At 36.8% G+C, this 22,678-nt stretch overlaps 1 protein-coding gene, 1 long non-coding RNA gene and 1 other non-coding gene across 3 annotated transcripts in view; 1 reads left to right on the top strand and 2 right to left on the bottom strand.

Annotated features, from left to right (window-relative positions):
- Window positions 1-1,027: 1,027 nt before the first annotated feature.
- TMEM167A (transmembrane protein 167A) overlaps window positions 1,028-22,678 on the bottom strand; it is a 36,402-nt gene continuing 14,751 nt past the window's right edge. The window contains exons 2-4 of the mRNA XM_060009196.1: window positions 17,283-17,392; window positions 12,865-12,899; window positions 1,028-5,230 (exon numbers count right to left, since the gene is read on the bottom strand). Of these exons, the coding sequence (XP_059865179.1) occupies window positions 5,160-5,230; window positions 12,865-12,899; window positions 17,283-17,392 (216 nt within the window). The 3' untranslated portion in view covers window positions 1,028-5,159. The remainder of the gene's footprint in view (window positions 5,231-12,864; window positions 12,900-17,282; window positions 17,393-22,678) is intronic.
- On the top strand, window positions 8,116-12,855 carry LOC132423447 (uncharacterized). The gene is made up of 3 exons (XR_009518995.1): window positions 8,116-8,141; window positions 8,636-8,746; window positions 9,643-12,855. It is a non-coding gene; the product is annotated as an uncharacterized lncRNA (long non-coding RNA).
- On the bottom strand, window positions 15,517-15,651 carry LOC132423788 (small nucleolar RNA U109). Its single transcript, XR_009519098.1, has one exon. It is a non-coding gene; the product is annotated as a small nucleolar RNA U109 (small nucleolar RNA).

Raw genomic sequence — 22,678 nt, 5'->3', positions numbered from 1 at the left:
AAATAAAGCTCAAACAGTAGTGGTGTCTGGGTATTTTGAAATTCCTAAGTGCTCTCATCCTCTACAGGGTGTGTGTGAAGTGACGTACCCTATTTCCAATATTTATGTTTCTCTCTTTTTTTTTCTCCCAGCAAATCTGTTATGGTTCAGGATATTAATGCAAACCCTCCGAATAGAAAACAGATTTTGCTTTCCTACTGTGTTAAACTAATGGTCTCAAGCAAAGCCATTTTGAATTCTTTTGATCTAAGTTAGAAATCAGAAACTTAGTAATTTTTCTCTATAGTCTCACATCAACTCGTAGTTACAATGGAGCAGTGAGGGAGGTTTATAATATACACTGAGGATACAACTAAGATACTGTTTTTCTATTCGTATATGAAGTACTTTTTGAATTCAAAACTCAACTAAAAATATAGTTGTTGCAATTCACTTGGTTAAGTCAATTATTTCCGGTAACAGGTCTAACGAAGGTTTGTCTGTGTTAACTGGGTGCTGGGAAGATAACAGTAGAAAGACCATGCTACCCAAAGCAAGGTACACAGTACATATGTTTTTTTTCATATTTCTCAATAAATGGTATAAACTGGCTAAATAATCTCACTCTGATGGTCACTGCTCACAGATTTTGATAGCTACTTGCCAGAAGGCTTGGGCATCTGAAGGCTGTCAGTTGAGGACAAGTTGAAAGTCACTGTCAATAATTAATTGTCACTTTCACTCAGAATCAGATTTCCACCATCTCTGGAGGGAATTCATGACTTCACATCTAAAGCTCATTAGACTCTTGAAGGCTCAAAGAAACAGCAATATAATAGATTGAACAGCTTTAAGATGCAAAACAATATAAAAATAAAACTTCCCCAAACCAACCTCGACCAGCCATGACTTAAAACGCAGGTAAAACAAATAGAAATATTTCTCTATTCCCATCTTACTCAAAACATGGCCATTTCAATACTCTAACCAACCCCTAAAAAACCTTTCACTCATCTGACAATAAGACAAAACTAGGAGGCTCTTGCAAGTTCATTTTGATTTTTATTACATACCACAGACATATGCACTAACCACAGAGTAGGATGATTTTTTGTACTCTCAAAACCACAGGAAATATATTTCCACCTACCCTTTTTTTTCTGATATTGGAGTGGCATTTCAGATTACCATTTTGGGACTGGTTGAGGGCAAAGTAAAAGAAACTGTGGAAGGCAATGTATAGATTACATCATCATGAAGCTATTTTTGGAAGCTAGTAACTTGCTGATTGAGAATAACAGGGCTGTGCAATACTCACAATGCTGATATTACACAAGTACTTATATTTTGTACATCTACTGTTACTGGATACCAAAGAAAGTAGAGGCGTCCCCAAGAATCTTCCGTTCTTGTTTTCAGTTTCCTAGGATCCAGTACTTCTCAAAGGCTTTGAAAGGAGCACATGTCCTTGTTTATTAGAAATCTTTTCTGTGCACCCAGGAAATGTAGAAATTGCAACCACTTTCGCTTCTTATGCACATGTGTGCTTTAACAATCCTGACTACTTTTGGCACTGATAAGAGTATGAGCTACTCAGAGTTCCTGAAAATATTTGACCTGACTGGTAAGTTACCTTGGCTTGCCTCTGGAGAGGACAGTAATGTATTATTCTTGGTCCAAAATAAGGTTGGCATGGATATATTTAACCTTGTTTACACATACACCAAGGGAGAATTTTATTTTTATTCTTGAATTTTTTTGTCAGGCAGGAGGAAACATATTGAACTTCAATTCTGAGGTAGATAATAGACAGCAATGAGAAAAATACAAGACCCTTTAGGATCTAACCTCTCTCCACCTTTCTAGGCTTATATCGTAGTGTAGTTGACCCTTGAACAATGTGGGGGTTAGGGGCGCTGACCGTCTGCGCAGTCCACACTCCAGGGATATCCTACAGTCAGCCATCCATAAGCGAGGTTCCGTAGCCACAGATTCGACCAACTTGGGATTGTGCAGTACTGTAGCATTTACCACTGAAAAAAACCCAACATATAAGTGGAGCTGCACAGTTCAAACCTGTGTTGTTCAAGGCTCAGGGGTACTCCCCAAGTGGCTGGCACGACAAGCTAGGTACTGACGGTCCATAATATACCCCTGGTGCTTTTGCATATTGCTCTTAAATTCAGCTTAAGCCTTGCTTCTCTGGAAGGAAGTTCATATCCCTGACTGAGCTGTCACCTTTTTATTTTCTTCTAGAATCCTGGTGTTATCTCAATAATAAATGCTATCACACTGCCCTTCATATAAAATAACCTAATTTCTCTCTCACCCACAATATTATGAACCACTAGAGGGAAGAAACTGTGTACTTGTGTTCAGTGATAATAGATTGAATGCACTCTCTTAATGCCTCTTTAAAATGCTGAAATATAAATATTCTATTTGTAAGTGGTAGGTCTTTTTCACAAAACCAGGCAGAGATCTGTTCATTTTTGACTTTGTGAACTTGAAGAAGTTACGTCACTGAAATCTCAATTTTGTCCTAGGTTAGAACTAGACTGATCTGCATTTTACTAAGATGATGGTGTCTGTTACAAGTTACATATTACTACTTTTCCCAGCATAGGACTGTTTTGAATCTGACGATGTAAGAACATTCAGGATAGTAGTGTCTGGCACAGCAGCATAGGCATTAACAAAATACTGGACTTGAATCTAAACTTTTTTAAGCCACAGAGGGAATTCAGCAGACTATGTCTTCTTTTGATTGAACATCTTTTAAGACTGCCTGGAAAGAAGGCATGCTCCTGCCATTGGCACAGCTGAGGCCAATCAGGAACTAAACATCAGCACAAAACAAATTCCAGGCAAGATGGAATCAAAAGATTTTGGAGCCAGGAAGGAGCTTAGGGAGGGTATTTGAATCTAGCAAGCTGTGGACTTTAGTGCCCATCATCCCATCTGGCCTTGCACCAAGACTGTGTGACAGAGGCAGTCCATCTGATGTTTAAATTGATCCTTAATCCTCTTCTGCATCTTACCACCTCGCCAAGACCACAAAAGGAATATCTGAATATTCTGTGGGCTTAAAACTACCTACGCCGCCCTTTGGGTTAGAGAATAGGATTGAGTGGTAATTCTTTGAAAAAAAAAATACATTAAAGAAAATGCTCATTGGGCTTCCCTGGTGGTGCAGTGGTTGAGAGTCTGCCTGCCGATGCAGGGGACATGGGTTCGTGAAATAAGAAATAAGCTGCTTCCTATTCTGTTCAGCATCTACACACAGTAAAATGTTTATATGTTGCCACAAATTTTCCAAAAAATTATTTCTTCCTCTACTTTCCACCTACCTCCTCTGAAATGCCAACTTAAAAGAAATGTCCTAGAACTGATTATCTAGAATAGTCCTCCCTTTTTCATATTAGATTTGTGTTTGTTAGTATATAAAAAATTAGTTGATATAGCTTTTGGAAAGTCTAGTTGGCAGCAGAGTTGGACAACAGATGGCCATTCAAGAAACTAGACCCAGAAAGGTGACTTACTCTGCATGTATATTCTGATAAGAGTCCTATTTTGGGGATACCCTGAAAATCCTTGACCTAATGCAAAGCCCAAGAGATAGTGCAGAGTAGGAACAATTATAACCTGATTAACCTGTTTAAGGCAAAATATACCATTTTAAACCAGCTATAGATAAGCCAGAAATGTACAATAAACAAATATACTGACAGCCAAACAGCAGCTTTTATCTTTTGCAAAAAAAAAGCAGGCAATGTGTAACAAGATTTTCTTACGTTTCCTAGAATTCTAAGTACTTTAAAGTGGTCCTAAAAATAGGTAACTTTCAGTTCCATACTTTGTTTCTGCAGAAACAGCTACTGGCAGGCTCATTTAAAAATAATTCTAAACAATTTTTTTTCTTAAAAAAAAAGTTTATTCTTTTTATCTTTATGGGGAATTAACAGCCGACAACAATATCAAATTAATACTATGTATAATGGGCAATTTTTAGTTAAGAAGTTTTCCTTCGCTTTGAAACTTTAACTGAATTTTGAAATGTTAACCATAAATGTGTAATAACTGCTCTACTACAAAATTTATGTCACATTTCCAATGTTCCTCTTGCCTCAATGAAAATTACTGAAGGTCCTCCTTTATCATCAAAGCTCAAAGACATTTATGCCATGGCATATGGTAAGTAGATGTGAAAACTGTTTATCATCATGTAGTAAGTTACACAAGATTCCAGTTCAAGTTTATAGGCAAAACATAAACTAGATTTAAAGTGCTGTATTAAAAAACAAAAACACAGTTTGCATTTTGGGGTAATTAAAATGTAGAGACCTAACACTAAAAAGAATGAAAAACGTGTGTAAGATTATCATTCCATTTAGCTCTTTTTTACTCTAAGCATGTAGCCTTATTCCAAAAACAACAGTTAGCTGGTCAAATTTATGCTTAAGACATTTATCCATACTTAACCAGAGGTTTCAGAGACGATAACACCAGTCAGGTATTCTGAATTCTTTTATGTTAAATAGGAACATTTTCTCAATAGCACTCTTAAGTCACTTCTCATTTATCTTCCTCCTTAAGAACTGCATAGGCTTGTTTTAAATAGTTTAAATACCTGTAATAAACTACAGTTTGCTAACAGTAGAGGTACTCTGGTTAATGCTCAAAATGATGTGGCCAGAGGAAAAGCAAGCATTATTAAATATGAATGCAGTCCTTACCAACACGAATTGAACCTTTTTTTTTTTTCCAATAAAAAAGCTAGTCCAAAAAGTCTCATTCTATAAAGATTTATCGTTTCCAAATCACGGTGAAAGGAACTTAAGTAATTTACCAATTTTGTTTTCTCCTATGTGCCTTAAAGATACCTCACTAAAAACTGGTATCTGACATAATAGAATGACATATGCAGAATGTAATATTGTAGTGACAGTACTGAGGTTGATGTTACAGACATATTTAAGCTCTGAGTATTAAATGGTTACATCCTAATTATTTATATAGAACATTGGTCCAATAACAAAAATAGAGAACAGCAGCTGAAAATTTATCTCATTCAATGTTCAAAGATAAAAGGGTTAACCATTCTTTCCATTATTTTCTGCAGATAAGTCCTTTTTTCATATTTAAATCTGATTGCAACTGAATTCTGGCATTTTTCCAAGCTACTGTATGAAGAGGATGCTGAAGGCCATCACAATACAGCATACCGCAACATAAGGACTCTTCCGTTCACCTGTTGGAAAAAAGGTAGATATATTCATGTTGATTAACTGAGTGGTTAGCAGTAAGGCTATTACTTACTACAGGAGAGGGGCATGTAAAAAACCAAGATAAAATTCTTGCCTATGAAGCCCATATATTTAGGGGCAGGGGTGGGCAAAACAAACTACATGCAACATAAAAGTGAGTATACTCCAGAATGAGCTAAACTATACTGATCTATTTCTAAGACTACCTCCTTTTCATGCCTTTAGAAAACCTTTCATGAGCCACTTCAGTGTCACTGCATAAACCCAGATACTAAAAAATATAACACAGAATGTAGGCTAAAGATCCAAATGAAATTATCTCAAAAACTCAATTAAAACCAAAGAAGTATTGCTTGTTTTTTCCCTATAAAAAGGAAATTTCCACCTATAAAAAGAAATTCAACATACAGTTTCTAGCCATACTTTTTTTCTTCATTGATAGCAATTCATGACAATTATAAGGGGTAAAAAATAAGCATTCCTAGATGAAAATAAACAGAGGGTGTTCAATCAAACTGCATTTAAAAAATCAACATAACGTAGAATGCTTAATAAAAACATATCAGAGAAAACTAAACTATTTCTGAAATGGATTTCATATCAAATCTTTTATAGTATAATTACTCTGGGTTAGAGATGTAGAACTTAGAACAACCACTTCTGTATTAGTCAATTTTCACATGTGTTTAAGGAGTGTTTGTTTATACTTGGAGACTTTCCTTTGCATGAAGTAGATCTGGAGTTGGCTTGTGAAACTCCTATAAACAGAGATCCTGTAATTGTGAGCTAACTCAAACTCATCTTGTTCTTTCCTGTTTCTTCAGTAATTGCAAGGCTGCACAAAGCACCAGGCATTTTTATGCTGCCTTGAGGGCACATAAGAAAGGAAGAAGGAGAAAGAGTGATGTGCTACTTCTAGGAATAATCCTGGGTATGTACCTGGTTCCTTTACAGAGATGGTTTATACTCACCTCACTTGTGTTTTTCTGTGATGTTTAAAATAATCTTTTCTAGTAACTAAGTTCCATATTTCACTAGCAAGTTCAGTTAACTACTTCTGGAAAATGTCAATCTTGACCACTCTTATCAACTAAAACCTTGAAGGTCATCTTCATTTTCAGAGCTTCCTCACTGAGATCATAGTGATACAGTCAAAAAGTTTATATATTTGTTCAATGGCAATATTCACAGAAGACATTACACACATACAAATAAAATAAACATTTGGTGTTTTTCTGAAAGTTTTTTCTATCCGTAGACATTTGATGGACTGCATTCCAGCTAAAGGAAAATCTAGAAAGTGAGAAAATACAGTGTTTTTACAATATTATCTCAACTGGAAAAAAAAATCTTTTGAAACTAAAAAATACCGTGGTTCCTCATTTTTTAGCCATGCTGATTCTTTCAGGGTAAAAAACTCAAGTTATCCAACAAAACAATCAGACCAAAATTTCTGGTAGATCTCATAAGGAAGCCTGTCACTCACCACAGGGCTAGATACTCTCACTGTCTAATATAGTCTTCTTAAACACTAAAAGAAGAAACTAATATTGTCCTAAATTTTCCATCTGCTGGAAATTAATTTTTGAGGAAGTTCTTCTCTTCCTCATCCTCCAACTTAGAATGCTATAATTTACATATGGGTTTCATTTTCCCGTTTTTAATTTTCTTAAAAGAGACTGCCATGTGGTAGAGGCTAAACATCTTTGGTTGAACTTGGGTAAGAATGTTACTTCTTGTCTGGTCTTAGGTCTCTATAAGTGAATGTGAAACAGTTGCTGTAATGTGATGTGTAACATGATAAGATGATTTGGCTGGGCCTTTTCCCATTAAAACTGTTTCCTTTCTTTGTGGATATATTCTGTGTCAAGATAAGAGAGGAGCATGTGGTTGAGAAAGCAGCATATCACCATCAACATTTTCTAAACCACTTTGCCAAAATGAAAAGCTAATGCTTTCCACATAATTGGCAAAAATGAATAATTGAACCATTTAACCTATGGTATTCATATAGTCAAGACAGGAAAATGGAAATACATGGGCAAGCAAAAAAAGGCACAGTTTATAATTAGACATAAAAATAGGTAGTACTATAGGATAACATGAAGAAAGCTATAAACTAGATGTCTGAAAACTTTAGCTATACTTTCAAGTAAAAATTGTGAACAAAAGGATCACCTGGATTGGCTACTAAATGGAGTTGTACATCGTTTTCTAATTTATTACACAAAAGATGGATTTAAAATACCTTAATATTTTATTCATGAGCTAGCAACTTTAATGTTAGTATGACTCTAATCCAGTGATATTCTCTACTTCCTCAAACTGTCTTGCTCTTCCATATGTTCTCTCTCTTTTTTTATTGAATAGTTGACTCAATGTTTCAGGTGTTCAGCAAAGCGATTCAGATAGATACACACACACATATATTTATACATATACTCTTTTTCCAGATTCTTTTCCATTACAGGTTATTACAAGATATTGAATATAGGTCCCTGTGCTATATAGTAGGTCCCTGCTATTTATCTATTTTATATATAGTAGTACATATCTGTTAATCCCAATTTCCTAATTTATCCCCTTCCCTTGCCCCTGCCTTTCCCCTTTGGTAACCATAAGTTTGCTTTCAATATCTATGAGTCTATTTGTTTTGTAAATAAATTCATTTGTATCATTTTTTTTAGATTCCACATATAAGTGAGATCATATGATATTTGTCTTTCTCTGCCTTAATCTCTAGATCCATCCATGTTGCTGCAAATGGCATTATTTTACTCTTTTTTATGGTTGAGTGATATTCTACGACTGCAATGAACATTGGGGTGCATATATCGTTTCGAATTATGGTTTTCTCTGGATATATGCCCAGGAGTGTGATTGCTGAATCATATGGTAACTCTATTTTTAGTTTTTTAAGGGTTCTCCATAGTGGCTGCACCAATTTACATTCTCAACAACAGTGTAGGAGGGTTCCCTTTTCTCCACACCCTCTCCAACATTTATTATTTGCAGACTTTTTGACGTTGGCCATTCTGACCAGAGTGAGGTGATACCTCATTGTAGTTCCGATTAGCATTTCTCTAATAATTAGCGATGTTGCGCTTCTTTTCATGTGCCTGTTGGCCATCTGTATGTCTTCTTTGAAGAAATGTCTATTTAGAGCTTCTACCCATTTTTTGATTGGGTTATCTCTTTGATATTGAGCTGTACAAACTGTTTGTGTATTTTGGACATTAATTCCCTGTTGGTCACATCATTTGCAAATATTTTCTCCCATTCCATAGACTGTCTTTTTGTTTTGTTTATGGTTTCCTTTGCTGTGCAAAAGCATGTAAGTGTGATTAGGTCCCATTTGTTTATTTTTGTTTTTGTTTCCATTACTCTAGGAGTCGGATCCAAAAAAATATTGCTGCGATTTATGTCAAAGAGTGTTCCGCCTATGTTTTCCTCTAGGAGTTTCACAGTATCCAGTCTTAAAATGGATTAAACACCTAGATGTGAGTTTATTTTTGTATGGTGTTAGAGAATCTTCTAATTTCATTCTTTTACATATAGCTGTCCAGTTTCCCCAGCACCACTTACTGAAGAGACTGTCTTTTCTCCATTGTATATTCTTGCCTCCACTGTCCTAGATTAATTGACCATAAGTGCGTGGGGTTTAGTTCTGGGCTTTCTATCCTGTCCCACTGATCTATGTCTGTTTTTGTGCCGGTACCATACTGTTCTCAAGATTATTCTGGCTAATCGGAATTTTTGTGTTTCTATACAAATTTTTAAATTATCTGTTCTAGTTCTGTGAAAAACACCATTGGTAATTTGATAGGGAATGCAGCTGAATCTGTAGATTTCCTTGGATACTATGGTCATTTTAACAATATTGATTCTTCTAATCCAAGAACACAGTGTATCTTTCCATCCGTTTGTGTTATCTTCAATTTCTTTCATCAGTGTCTTCTAGTTTTTGGAGTACAGGTCTCTAACCTCCTTAGCTTTATTGCTAGGTATTCGATTCTTTTTGATGAGATGATAAATGGGGAAACTATTAGAGCTCATCAATGAATTTGGTAAAGTCGCAGGATACAAAATTAATATACAGAAATCTGTTGCATTTCTATACACTAACAAACAATGAAATATCAGAAAGTGAAATTATGGAGACAATCCCATTATGTTCTCTCTTTGTAGTTTATGTGAGGTATTCTTACCAGCCTGTTCCTTAGCGAGATTACCTTTTTCCTTGAGTGACCTGGATCTTGAAGCAAGGAGTTTGGTGTATATATATTTACATTTACCATTAGCTATCAGCATTAGCCCTTGAGGGTGCTTTTTTGTCTCTTTCTCTTCCTCTTCTTGGTTACTTTTGAAGGGCTTAAGATTTCTTCTGTTGTTTCAGGGTTTGCGTTGGGACTCTGCAAATGTGATCTAAAAGCATCAGAAAATACTATCTCTTGGGGAGACTGGCCAAGATGGTGGAGTAGAAACACCCTGAGCTCACCTCCTCTCACAAGCACACCAAAATCACAACTAGTTGCAGAACAACCATCGATGAAAAAGACTGGAACCTACCAGAAAAGATCTTCTACAACCAAAGACACAAAGAAAGAACCACAAGGAGACAGGTAGGTGGGGAAGACTAGCTGTATAGTCAAGTCCCATACCACTGGGTGGACAACCCACAAACTGGAGAATAATTACGTTGTAGAGATTCTCTCAAAGGAGTGAAAGGTCTGACCTGAACATAAGGCTCTCCAGCCTGGAGGTCCTGCACTGGGAAGACGAGCCCCCAGAGCACTGGCTTTGAAGGCCAGTGGGCCTTAATTTCAGGAGTCCCATAGGACTTCGGGGAGAGAGACTTCACTCTTAAAGGGCACCCACAAAGTTTCACACATTCCAGGACTCAGGGCAAAAGCAGTAATTTGATAGGAGCCTGGGTCAGACCTACTTGCTGGTCTTGGAGAATCTCCCGGAGGAACAGGAGGCAACTGCAACGCACCCTGGGGACATAGACACTGGTGGCAGCCATTCATAGAGCTACTTCTACCATGGGGACACTGGTGCTAGCAGGCGCCATTGTGGAATCTTCCCTCTAGCTTATTAGTGCTAGGACCCAACCGTGCCCTGGCCCAACAGTCTATAGGTGCCAGTACTGGGACACCTCAGGCCAAGCAACTCACTCAGTGGGGACAGAGCCCCACCCATCAGCAGACAGGCTGCCTTAAGACCCCCTGAGCCCACAGCTGCCTCTGGACATGGCCCTGTCCAGCAGGGTCCCAGCACCCAGTTCCCCAACCAGTGGGCAGGCACCAGCCCCAGAAACTCCTGGAGCCCAGCCCTGCCCTCAAGGAAGCCTGTTCTAGCCTCTGGACCAGCCTCACCCATCAGGTGGCAGACACCAAATGCAAGAAAACCACAATCCTGCAATCTGCAGACCCAGCCTGCCCACACCTCCCAGTAGGCCAGACCCTGCCCTGGGACCAGTTGGGACATGGTCCTGCCCACTAGCAGGCCAACACAAGTTTCAGGACACCCTGGACTCCATACAAAACTGTGTCAGGAACTGCTCCCCACCCCTCTCAGTGGTGCTGAGAAAACAGCTACAAAGAATGAAAACAGCTAAAAGAATGAAGTCAGAATAGTTTCTCATACCACATATAAAAATAATCTCAAAATGGACTGAAGACCTAAATGTAGGACTGGAAACCATAAAACTCCCAGAAGAAAACATAAATGGAACACTCTTTGACATTAAATCATATTTTTTTTGATCTGTCTCCTAAAGCAAAGGAAACAAAAGCAAAAATAAACAAATCAGACCTAATTAAACATAAAAGCTTTCGCACAGCAAAGGAAGCCATCAGCAAAACAAAAAGACAACCTACACAATGGGAGAAAATATTTGCTAATGATATGACTGATAAGGGATTAATATACAAAATCTATAAACAGCTCATACAACTCAACATCAAAAAAACAAACAACCCAATTAAAACTGGGCAGAAGACCTAAATAGAAATTTTTTCAAAGAAGATATAGAGATGACCAACAGGCAGATGAAAAGATGCTCAACACTACTAATCATCAGAGAAATGCAAAAATGAGATGTTATCTCACACCTGTCAGAACACCTGTCATCAGAAAGAACACAACAAATGTTGCTGAGGATGTGGATGGTGGTGGGAATGTAAATTGGTGCAGCCACTGTGGGAAACAGGATGGAGGTTTCTCCAAACAGTAAAAATAGAGCTACCATATGACCCAGAAATCCCACTCCTGGGTACATATCCGACTAAAACAAAAACATTATTTTGAAAAGATACATGCACCGTAATGTTCAAAGTAGTATTACTTAGTATTACTTACAATTGCCATGATATGGAAGCAACCTAAGTGTCCATCAACAGGTGAATCGATAAAGATGTGGCATACACTCACTCACTCTCATTCTCTCTCTCTGGAATACTACTCAGCCATAAAAAAGAATGAAATTTTGCCATTTGCAACCACATGGATAGACTTGAAGGTTTTTATGCTAAGTGAAATAAGTCAGTCAGAGAAAGACAAACACTGTATGATATCACTTATATGTAGAATCTAAAAAATAAAACCAAGTAGTGAATATAGGAAAAAGTAAACAGATTCACAGATCTAGAGAACAAACTAGTGGTTACCAGTGGTGAGAGGGAAGGGGGGAGGGGAAAGACAGGAGTAGGGGGTTCAGAAGTACAAACTGTAATGTATAAAATAAATAAGCCACAAGAATATATAGTACACACAGGGAATATAGCCACTATTTTATAATAACTATAAATGGAATATAACCTTTAAAAATTATGAATCACTACGTTGTACACCTGTATCTTATGTAATATTCTACATCAACTATACTGCAATAAAAAAAGAATACTGGCAAATAAAATGCATTTTAATTCATTTACTTACCAATCATTTGAGAGTCTACTATGTGCTGGGCACTGTGTTAAATGTTATTGTATACGTAGTGTTATGGGACAATGTATAGTATATACTGTTATCTAACCATAAACACACTTAAGGTGCTACTAATCTTATTATGAAAAGTTAGAAGATATCCACATTTACACAAAGCTCAAGTATGACCACATACATGGATTCAAAAGATGAAATAGTTCATGTTTTCTAAAAGCAACCAATAAGATTCTATGACCTAGCAGAGGGCAATTAGATAGTTGCTCAGCAAGCCTTTCATTAAATGGAAAAATCATCCTCAGTTATCAAAATGGTACACATTATACAGAATTGCATGCTCTATACTAAAGTATGTGTGCATAAAACTATACACATTTGTCTGAAATCTCCCCAAAACCAGGAATGCATAGTATTTGATATCTGAATTAGAGAGACTTTTGTCATATTTTCCATCTCCCTGCTAATGAAGTATTATTAGCTATCTATGAAGTCTAGTTTTAAATAGTGTCAGGAAAAGAGTTAGGTGGAACTCTACAAACTACTGCAAAATGCACATAGTTGAGAAGGCTGCACTTTAAAAACTGACATTTGATTTGTTTGAACACAACAAGTAAATTGGCCAACAATTTACAGATGAAGAAGTGGAGAGAGATTATAGATAGCTACTCACCAATTCTGGCACACTTCCAAAATATACCCAACAACCTGCATAGAATAAAAAAAAGTATCTACTGTTTACTGGGAAAGGTGAATTATTCAGAACTATATGGAGAATTTATTATATACTAGTATTTTAACTGCTGATGCTTTGCTTTAAACTGAAATGTAGTTGATGTTGAGCCACCACTTATGGAGAAAAGTAGGACACAGTAATAGCTTATCAACCATCAATGTATAGAAACTGTCAGAAACTGAACATATGTTGTCTCACAGGTTAAGCCCAAAGTAAATTAATGTGACAGTGGCAAAAATTTGCACCAGGGCTTACTATTAGAAGATTGATTCCGTCAACTTCAAGTGCTTTGCCTTCAAAAGCAGAAAATACATATGCCCATTTAAATAAATGTTAACTTTGAGAAAACAGTAAATGGGAACAGTTGGTTCTGGATAAATTTTTACATTAAAAAATAAAACTCTCATACTGAATAAACTTACTTCTTACTGAATATAGTTCTTTATTTAAATGATCTATAATCATGAACTCCAATGATAGCATTTACATAACTATAACATTAAATAAGGAGGAATACAAAAATATGAGCCTATATTTCAGTGTAATATATTCAATATATTTCAACATATATATTTCAATGTAAGTGGAAAACCCTAGTTTCATATAATTGTATATGCAATTAACTAAATATGCCATTTAAAACACATATACTCTGGAAATAAGAAAAATTAGACTAATATGTCCATTTCAATTCTATGAATGAATATATTATGAATACATATTATATGGATATATCACTTATTTTGCATGCATTAAAAAATACCAGCTCAAAAAAAAGGACAAGTCATTCAATGAATAGAGACATTTGGGAAAAAACACACATTGTAGACAACTATTTTGTTGGTGTGACAAAAGAATAGAATTATAAATAGTGTTACACATGGTTACAAATCAAGATAAATTAACATTACTTATTAGGATTGGGATAAGAAAATCATAATGTTTAAATTACAGGGAAATTTATAATTTTTTTTTTTTTCCCAAAGAGATGGCTGGCAATGAATCACTGTATTTGAATGGTTAAGACTGAAAGAAAATGCTGATTCAATCAAGTTCTATACACTTTCCTCCTTTGAAGTATACAGTGAATTCCTGACATCAAAGCAAGAAGTCTCTTAGTACAGATTAAATGAAATGGGCAAAAATACAAGTTTATTGTGAGGGATGGGCATTCTGACAGGTGAAACAATTTTCTTCTTATAGGAATAAAAAGGACCAAAATCATAAGCACTCTTGAAAGCAAAGGATCAGGGCTAGATTGTGCCTAAGTTCAATCCTACTTAATTGGTTGCATAACTGTGGGCAAGTTATTTTACCTCTTTTCTCTTTATCTCATCCTCATAGGGTTGTTACAAGGATTAAATGAGTTATTACACAGAAAGTCTTTAGAATAGTGATTAACATGCGCTGTGTTCAGTATTACACAGGCTAAAGGTGTATGTGACATGACTCCAGGTATCACTTACATTGGCTTACATTTCATCAAAAAATGAAAGACAACTGGTTAGTGATCTGCAAAGCCCTGGATGCTTGATTCTAAAAGTCTATTGATTATAAAATGCATTACTGACTTAAAGCTCCTCTGGCTGAGGTACTCAGAGGCAGGACACCTGAAGTTCCTCTATGGAAAGCTTAGGGCCCCACAGAATAATCTGAAACCACATGACCATAGTCAAGGTCTTTTCAGGTCTTATAGTCTAGAAATAACTAAAAGCCTCATTAGGAAATTGGTATAACACACTTAGCATACTGAAAGCTATTTAAATGAAAAAAATTTCCCAACTTGGCAACTTAAGAGATTAATTGGTACTGCTTTGGCCTTTTTCACATATTTCCCTACCTAGACATTTCTGTAATATCCCAAATGCTAAAAGGAACTTTATTAGCTGGTAAAAACCAATGCAGATATGCTGCTTAGTTTCTAAGGATATAAGCCAATAAGTCTATCTGCTGATAAAACTATTAAGTCTATGAAAATATGAAGCAAGACAAAGTAGCAATCTTTCTTTGCTGCTTTTTAGTTCTATATTATTTGAAGCAGCAAAAAATTAATTTGTTATTTTCAACAGTGAAGTTATCAAGAACTCATTTTATCTAATTGGTCCAGATTATCTTCACTTTAGCATGGAATACTCACTATAATGAAAGGAAAGCTTTTTTTTTTTTTTTTTTTTTAGCGGTACGCAGGCCTCTCACTGTTGTGGCCTCTCCTGCTGAGGAGCACAGGCTCCAGATGTGCAGGCCCAGCGGCCATGGCTCACGGGCCCAGCCGCTCCGTGGCATGTGGGATCCTCCTGGACCGGGGCATGAACCCGTGTCCCCTGCATCGGCAGGTGGACTCTCAATCACTGCGCCACCAGGGAAGCCTGGAAAGCTTATTTTGAGTCTCATAAAAATACGTATTACAACAGAACAATGACCAGTAAAAATTTCTTCTACAGAAAATACTTCATATGTACAAGTCAAAATAAAAGGGGCTTAACATTTATATAAATAGAAGCAAAGTTTTAAAAAAAAAAGCTTTGAAACAGTTGACTATATCATTATATATTTTAAAATGTGAAAATAGGCGTGTTATTTCTTTGGTTTTTATGTAGGAGAAATATACTACTACTCAACCTCTACTGTAAGGTTGGCAGCCCTGAGAACTCCTTTTTTAATGTAGCATGTTATGGATGTGTTCCTGCTTCCAAAGGAATGAGGAGCAGACATTTCCACATGCAATCTACTTTTTTTGTCGTAGCATCAGAAAAGTACAAATACACTGTTCTGCCACTATGAGATTATTCTTCAATGACATAAACACTTAAATTTCTTATTAGACATTATGTATTACATTAGAAATCTAAACTAATGATCAATGATACTGTTTACTGGATTCTTCCATATGCTTTAATTATAAGTTAATCGTTGGGGGTTGCAGAAGAAGGGTAGGAGGAAATAAAACTGGCTGGCTAGAAAGGCTTCAGGCACAACTAAGCAACAAATAAGATTATATAATTTCAACAAAGGGACAAAGTATTGAGTGCTGAGTTCAGAGAAAAAGGTGGACTGATGAGAAGATAATGTCTACAAAGGAAGTGAGGCATTGTCAGAAAAACTGATGGACAAATAACATCTATTTTCACCTTCAGTAGGTTAAATAAAATCCCTCATGCCAATAGAGACAGACAATCAGTTTATTGGAACAGGATTATAGATTTTCATTATTCAAAACTGGTTAGGGGTTCTATTTATATCTTTATAGATGTTCAAACAAACCTATGTAATAAAAAGAAAGGAATAGTAACAAAAGCCAAATGATTTAGATAATAGGATGTTTGAATAAATGTTAATTATGACCCCAAAGATATAATGGAGTTGAAGAAAAGAGAATTATTTCCTCTCATGCTTGAGTATCTACTACCTGGACTCTTGTAGGGGCTTTTTATTAGTGGAAAAGCAGAGTTTGACCTTGCAGGATCTTGATTTGGCCCTTTTCCTTTCATCAAAAACAAAAAAGGTGCTGGAGATAATTAATTATTCCTATGTGAAGTATTCTACTATTTCATCCTATTATTTCTTAAGATGATTAAGTGAGGTACAGGATCTTACCACAAAAGAATTAAAGACAATTGTGAATTCAAGAAATTAATAAATCTGTAAGGCAAAGAAAGTCTGCATAGTTTTCACCACATGGTCTCTGTTTTTTTACATACTTGTCCTGGTTGAACTCAATATGTATTTCTGTATTAGGAACATGGCACTTAAAAATTTTAAGTCTTTGTGGTATCATATTAAGCTTAAATGTTTTTTGGGTGTGAACATATAATTAAAAGTGATGTGACATGCCCAAGACTGAATTTTCATTACTTTTTTAAGTAAGCTAAATAAATTTCTCCAAAGATGTTTGCTTTATGATACAGATGAGGAGCCTGTATGATTAGACCAGTCTGGGAATGAAGAGGCAATGTCTATATTATTATTTTTATGGACACAGTGCTTATAAGATGTTTAATGCTTTCAAAATATGATAACCAATTTTACTAATATTCTATTAAATACTAAGGCCAAACACTGTCTTTGAAAGTACTAAATTGTAGCTTCAATCTCAGAAAAAAATCTATCACATCTTTTAAAATACACTTTTTTTTTCAGTCCAACACATTTCAGGTCACTTCTGATATTTATATTTTTATTTAGTAAGCTTCTGTGAATATAAAGATTTGGATTTTTAAAAATAGGGAAAAAATAATGTAAAAAGTTATTATAAACTAAATTACATATAGGAATTAAATTATTTAATGACTTTCAGTAACTGACATTCAATATCTCTAAGAACTAATTTGGGTGATTAGACATTATTAGTGACATACCCAGTTTTATTCCTGTCCAGGAGGCTGGGTGCCAAGGATCGGATATAAGCACAGGTACATATAAGCAGCAAGATTACAGTCAACAGACTCTGAAAATTGAAAATGGCAGACTAAAAAGAGAAAAAGAAAAATTAATGTCAGAAGATAAACTGCACAGGTAAAAAATGTCAAATTCATATTAAGAATCATACTTTTTTCTTCAAAAAGGCAAACAGATGTGTCTGAGAACACTTTAAAAGCAAAATCACAAGGTATTTTGAGAGCATACTTTCCTCTCCATTCTTTGGGCTAAGGAATTCAGAAGATGCAACAAAAATTCTAAATTCAAGAACTTAAAAACACTACCAAAAATGTCATGAATCCAAAACAGCTCACCAAAGCTTAACCAGTAATTAATAGAGATATTCTAGGATCCCAGACTACTAGGCAGGACATGGGGTCTCCAAGCTCTGCAAGTAAGCTGGTTATATGACCTCAGTTGAATATTGGCTTCTCTAAATCTCTGTTTCACATCAGTAAAACTGGGTGGAGAATGGGGAGACAGACTCAATGCTGGCTCAAGTTTCTTTCAATTCTGAAATTCTTTTAGAATAAGAATGCTTTAAATTTAAGTAATCATGTTCCATTTATTGACTAATACTACTAGCCTATTAGATTTTGGTGAAAGAAAAGCACTTGCTCATTCACTGCTGATTTTTTAAAAGTCATTAAAATAAAATTTAACACAGGATTCTGTTCCTGAAGAAAACTCTTACATGTTTATCACAATACTCATCCCTGAAGAGTGGACATTGTCTATCAACTCTGACTCTCCAGCACCTATGTGCCAGCCGCACAGTGGGAGCCCAATAAGAGATGATTGAATAAAATAAAACAATTTTTAAAAAGTGCAGGAATAGTACTGTACATATAAGAAAGAATAACATTTCCATTATATACAGGTAGCTAAAATATATCAATCTAACACAGTAGCCAGCAATATGCTTATTTAGTAAATTCAGAAGTACTTCCCGAGGGGGATCACGATGGCAGAGTAGGAGGATGTGAAGCTCACCTCCCCCAACAAACACATCGAAAATACATCTACATGTGGAACAATTCTCACAGAAAACCAATAGGAAATGGGCAGAAGATCTCCTATATAACCAAAGCTGCACGAAAGACCTCCATGTAAGTAGGTAGGACAGGAAAAGAAAAAAAAAGGCATCAGGATGGGACCTGAGCCTCTGGGGGGGATGTGTAAAGGAGAAAAGGTCCACACAGGCAGGCTTAGGGAGCCCTCTTGCCTGCTGGGACAGACAGAGGGGCTAGAGAAGCCTGGACTTTACTTGAGAGGAGTGTGCGCAGACTGGCTTGCTAACAGTCACAGTGAAGGGAGACTGGTGCTGGCACCTGTACCTCACCACACTTCCCAATCAAAGTGTGCATCTGGTGGGGCTACAAATACCTACAGCAGCTAAGCAGTGAATCTTGGCAGACAAACCCTAGGGAAAGACTCCATTTAGCTGCAAGGAGCTAGTCCTGAGGGTCTGGGGTGTGGTCCAGGTCTAACAACAGAGGCACTGTTCCAATGTCAGCACTCCTAAGGTGGGGGTGGGGGGAAAGGGGGTGGGTCTGGGCTTTGTCAGCAGCACCTGGTGGAGCACAGAAAGGCATGTATCTGGTACAAAGCCTCTAGGGAGGAGTACTCAGTGCTCCAGTTCTGCCCACCCCACACCTCTGCTTGGAGTTGGATCTGGGGTGGACAGGTCCTGGGAGAGGCCTGCCAGAAGCAGTCAAGGTCCCAGGCAGCAGCCAACCATCTCGATTCATGCAGCCACAGCACCCTGGCCCCCAGCGCCAGCCTACTCCATATCACTGCCTAGCACTACATCTAGGACGAACACAATGGAAAAAGGGAAGCAACTCTGGACTGCATGGGAGGCATATAGGTTCACCGTGACCACATGAGCCTCACCTGCTTCAGCGGTCACCTCCTTTGGGACAGGGCACGCACTCAAGGGCAATGGAGCCTCATCAAATCCAACCCTCAGGGCTTCTACTCCAACAACTGGGGAGGAGGCCCTGACTCCAACAGGCCATGGAGCAATGAGGGGGTTCTGCCTAACACCCAGTGCAGGCCCTGGACACCAAAACACCAATCACATCCCCATCAAGGGGATAACAGCCAGCAGACTCTGGGGAGAAGAGGTGGCTGGCATTCATACCAAAACCAGCCCTCACACCAAAAATACTGGACTCACACAGAGTACACATGATGCTCCCACGTTGAAAACACCCCCTCAAGACCACAGTAGAAAACGTTTCTCCTAAACTCAGACAGAAGAAGTTAAGCAAAATGAAAAAGGAGAGGAGCTACTCCCAATTAAAAGAATGACAGACATCCCCTAAAAGAAATGAAGCAGACCTCACCAGTCTCCTAGACCCTGAGTTCAAAAAGAAGATAAGGAAAATGCTAAAGGAATTAAGATTATCAATAGAAATGCAGATCACTGTAACAAGGAACTAGAAACTACTAAGATGAAGCAATCAAAATTAGACAACTCAAGTGCTGAGATAACAACCAATCTAGAGCAATCAACAGCAAACTAAATAACACTTAAGAACAAATAAGTGATCTGGAGAACAGAACGATGGAAATCAATCAGAACAGCTAAAGAAAAACAAAATTAAAAAATGAAAACAACTTACAAGATTTCTGGTATAACATTAACCATACCAATGTTCACATTCCAGTGGTCTCAGAAGAAGAGAGGTAAAAGGGGATTGAAAATTTATTTGAGGAAATTAGGGCTAAAAATTTCCCAAGCCAAAAGAAAGAAATAGATATCCTGGTACAGGAAGCACAGAAGGTCCCCCAAAAGATGAACCCAAACAGACCTATCCCAAGACATATCATAATTAAAATGGCAAAAGTTAAAAACAAAGAGAGAACTCTAAAGGCAGCAAGAGAAAAACAAAGAGCTATATACAAGGGAATCCCTATCAGGCTATCAGCTGGATGAATTCTCTGCAGAAAATTGCAAACCAGAAGGAAGCGGCATGATATACTCAAAGTCCTGAAAGGGAAAAACCTGCAACATACTTTACCCAGCAAGAATATCATTTAGAATAGAAGGAGAGATAAAGAATTTCTCAGACAAGTAAAAACTAAAAGAATACAGCAATACTAAACCTACCCTAAGGTCTCCTCAAAAGAGAAAAGGAGCAAGAATTTATACGAAAGTGAAAATTACAATAGGAAAAGCAAATATATAAAAGGATTGAAGATCATTTAAATAAGACATTACATTGATTAAAAACAAGAAGGGACTTCCCTGGTGGCAAAGTGGTTAAGAATCCACCTGCCAACGCAGGGGACACAGGTTTAATCCCTGATCCAGGAAGATCCTACATGCGGAGCAACTAAGTCTGTGTGCCATAACTACTCAGCCTGTGCTCTAGAGCCCACGAGGCACAACTACTGAGCCTGCATGCCACAACTACCAAAGCCCACGCACCTAGAGCCTGTGCTCCGTAACAAGAGAATCCACCGCAATGAGAAGCCCATACACCGCAACAAAGAGTAGCCCCTGCTCACTGCAACTAGAGAAAGCCCATGTGCAGCAATGAAGATGCGATGCAGCAAAGACAAAAACAAAAACAACAACAAAAATTGTAAAAGCAAGTAGAGATAGTTATGGTCAACATACTTGAAAACCCAGTTAACCACAAAATAAAAAACATACGATAGATTCAAAAAGAAAGGAACTCAAGCATAATATGAAAGAAAACCATCAAACCACAAAAGGAAAAAGAAGAAGAAACTAACAAAGTACAAAATTAACTGGCAATAAGCACATACCCATCAATAACTACTTTAAATGTCAATAGACTAAATGACCTGATCAAAAGACACAGAGTGGCAGATTAGATAAAAAATAAGAACCTATAATATGCTACCTACAAGAGACTCACTTCAGGGCTAAGGTGACACATAGACTGAAAGTGAGGAGATGGAAAAAAATATTTCAGGCAAATGGAAATGACAGTAAAGTGGTGGTAGCAATAATCATATCAGACAAAGTAGACTTAAAGTCCATAAAGAAAAAGAAGGACATTAGACAATGATAAAGGGATCAATACAATTAGAGGATATTACACTCATTAACATATATGCACCCGGTATAAGCACCTAAACATATATCAATAGAATACTAACAGACATAGAGGGAGAAACTGGCAGAAATACAGTAATAGTAGGAGACTTTAATATCCCACTGACATCAATGGACAGATCTTCCAGACAGAAAATCAGTAAGAAAACAGATGTCCTAAATGACACAATAGACCAGTTGGACTTAATTGACATCTACAAGACACTACATCCCAGAAAACCAGAATACACATTTTTTTTCAAGCATACATGGAACATTCTCTAGGATAGACCACATACTGGGTCACAAAACAAGCCTCAACAAATTTAAGAGCATAGTAATTATTTTAAGTATCTTTTCTGACCACAATGGTATGAAACTAGACATCAACCACAGGAAGAAAAATGGGAAAAGAACAAACATATGGAGACTAAACAACATGCTACTAAAAAAACCAATGGGTAAAGGATGAAATAAAAGAAAAAAAACAGAAAATACCTTGAGACAAATGACAATAAAAACATAACCTTACACAATCTATGGGATGCAGCAAAAGTGGTTCTAAGAAGAAGTTCATAGCAGTACAGGTCTTCCTCAAGAAACAAGAAAAATCTCAAATAAACAACCTAACCTACTACCTAAAGGAATTAGAAAAGAACAAACAAAACTCAAAGTGAGCAGAAGGAAGGAAATAAAGATGAGAGAAGAAATAAAGATTAAAAAACCCCCAAACTAACAGAAAATATCAGTAAAACAAAGAGCTGGTCTTCTGAAAAGATAAACAAAATCTACAAACTCTAGCCAGGCTCACCAAGAAGAAAAGAGTGGGCCCAAATAAACAAAATAAGAAATGAAAAAAGAGAAATAACAATTGATACCACAGAAATATAAAAAATCATAAGAGAATACTATGAACAATTATATGCCAAGAAATTGGACAACCCAGAAGAAATGGACTAGTTTCTAGAAACACACAGCCTGCCAAAATTGAGTCAAGAAGAAACATAATTTTAACAGAATGATCAAAGTGAAATAGAACCTGTAAGAAAATACTCCCTGCAAACAAAAGTCCAGGACTGGGTGGCTTCACTAGGAATTTCTACCTAACCTAGAAAGAACTTAAACCTATCCTTCTCAAACTGGTCCAAAAGGTTGAAGAGGAGGGAACTCTACCAAATTCATTCTATGAAGCCACTATCACCTTGTTACCAAAGCCAAAGACACTACAAAAACAGAAAACTATAGGCCAATACCTTTGAT

This window comes from Delphinus delphis, chromosome 3 (genome assembly GCF_949987515.2).
Source record: "Delphinus delphis chromosome 3, mDelDel1.2, whole genome shotgun sequence".
NCBI classification, from domain to species: domain Eukaryota; kingdom Metazoa; phylum Chordata; class Mammalia; order Artiodactyla; family Delphinidae; genus Delphinus; species Delphinus delphis.
Note: the sequence above shows the minus strand (reverse complement) of the source record. Positions and strands in the feature narration are given on the sequence as shown.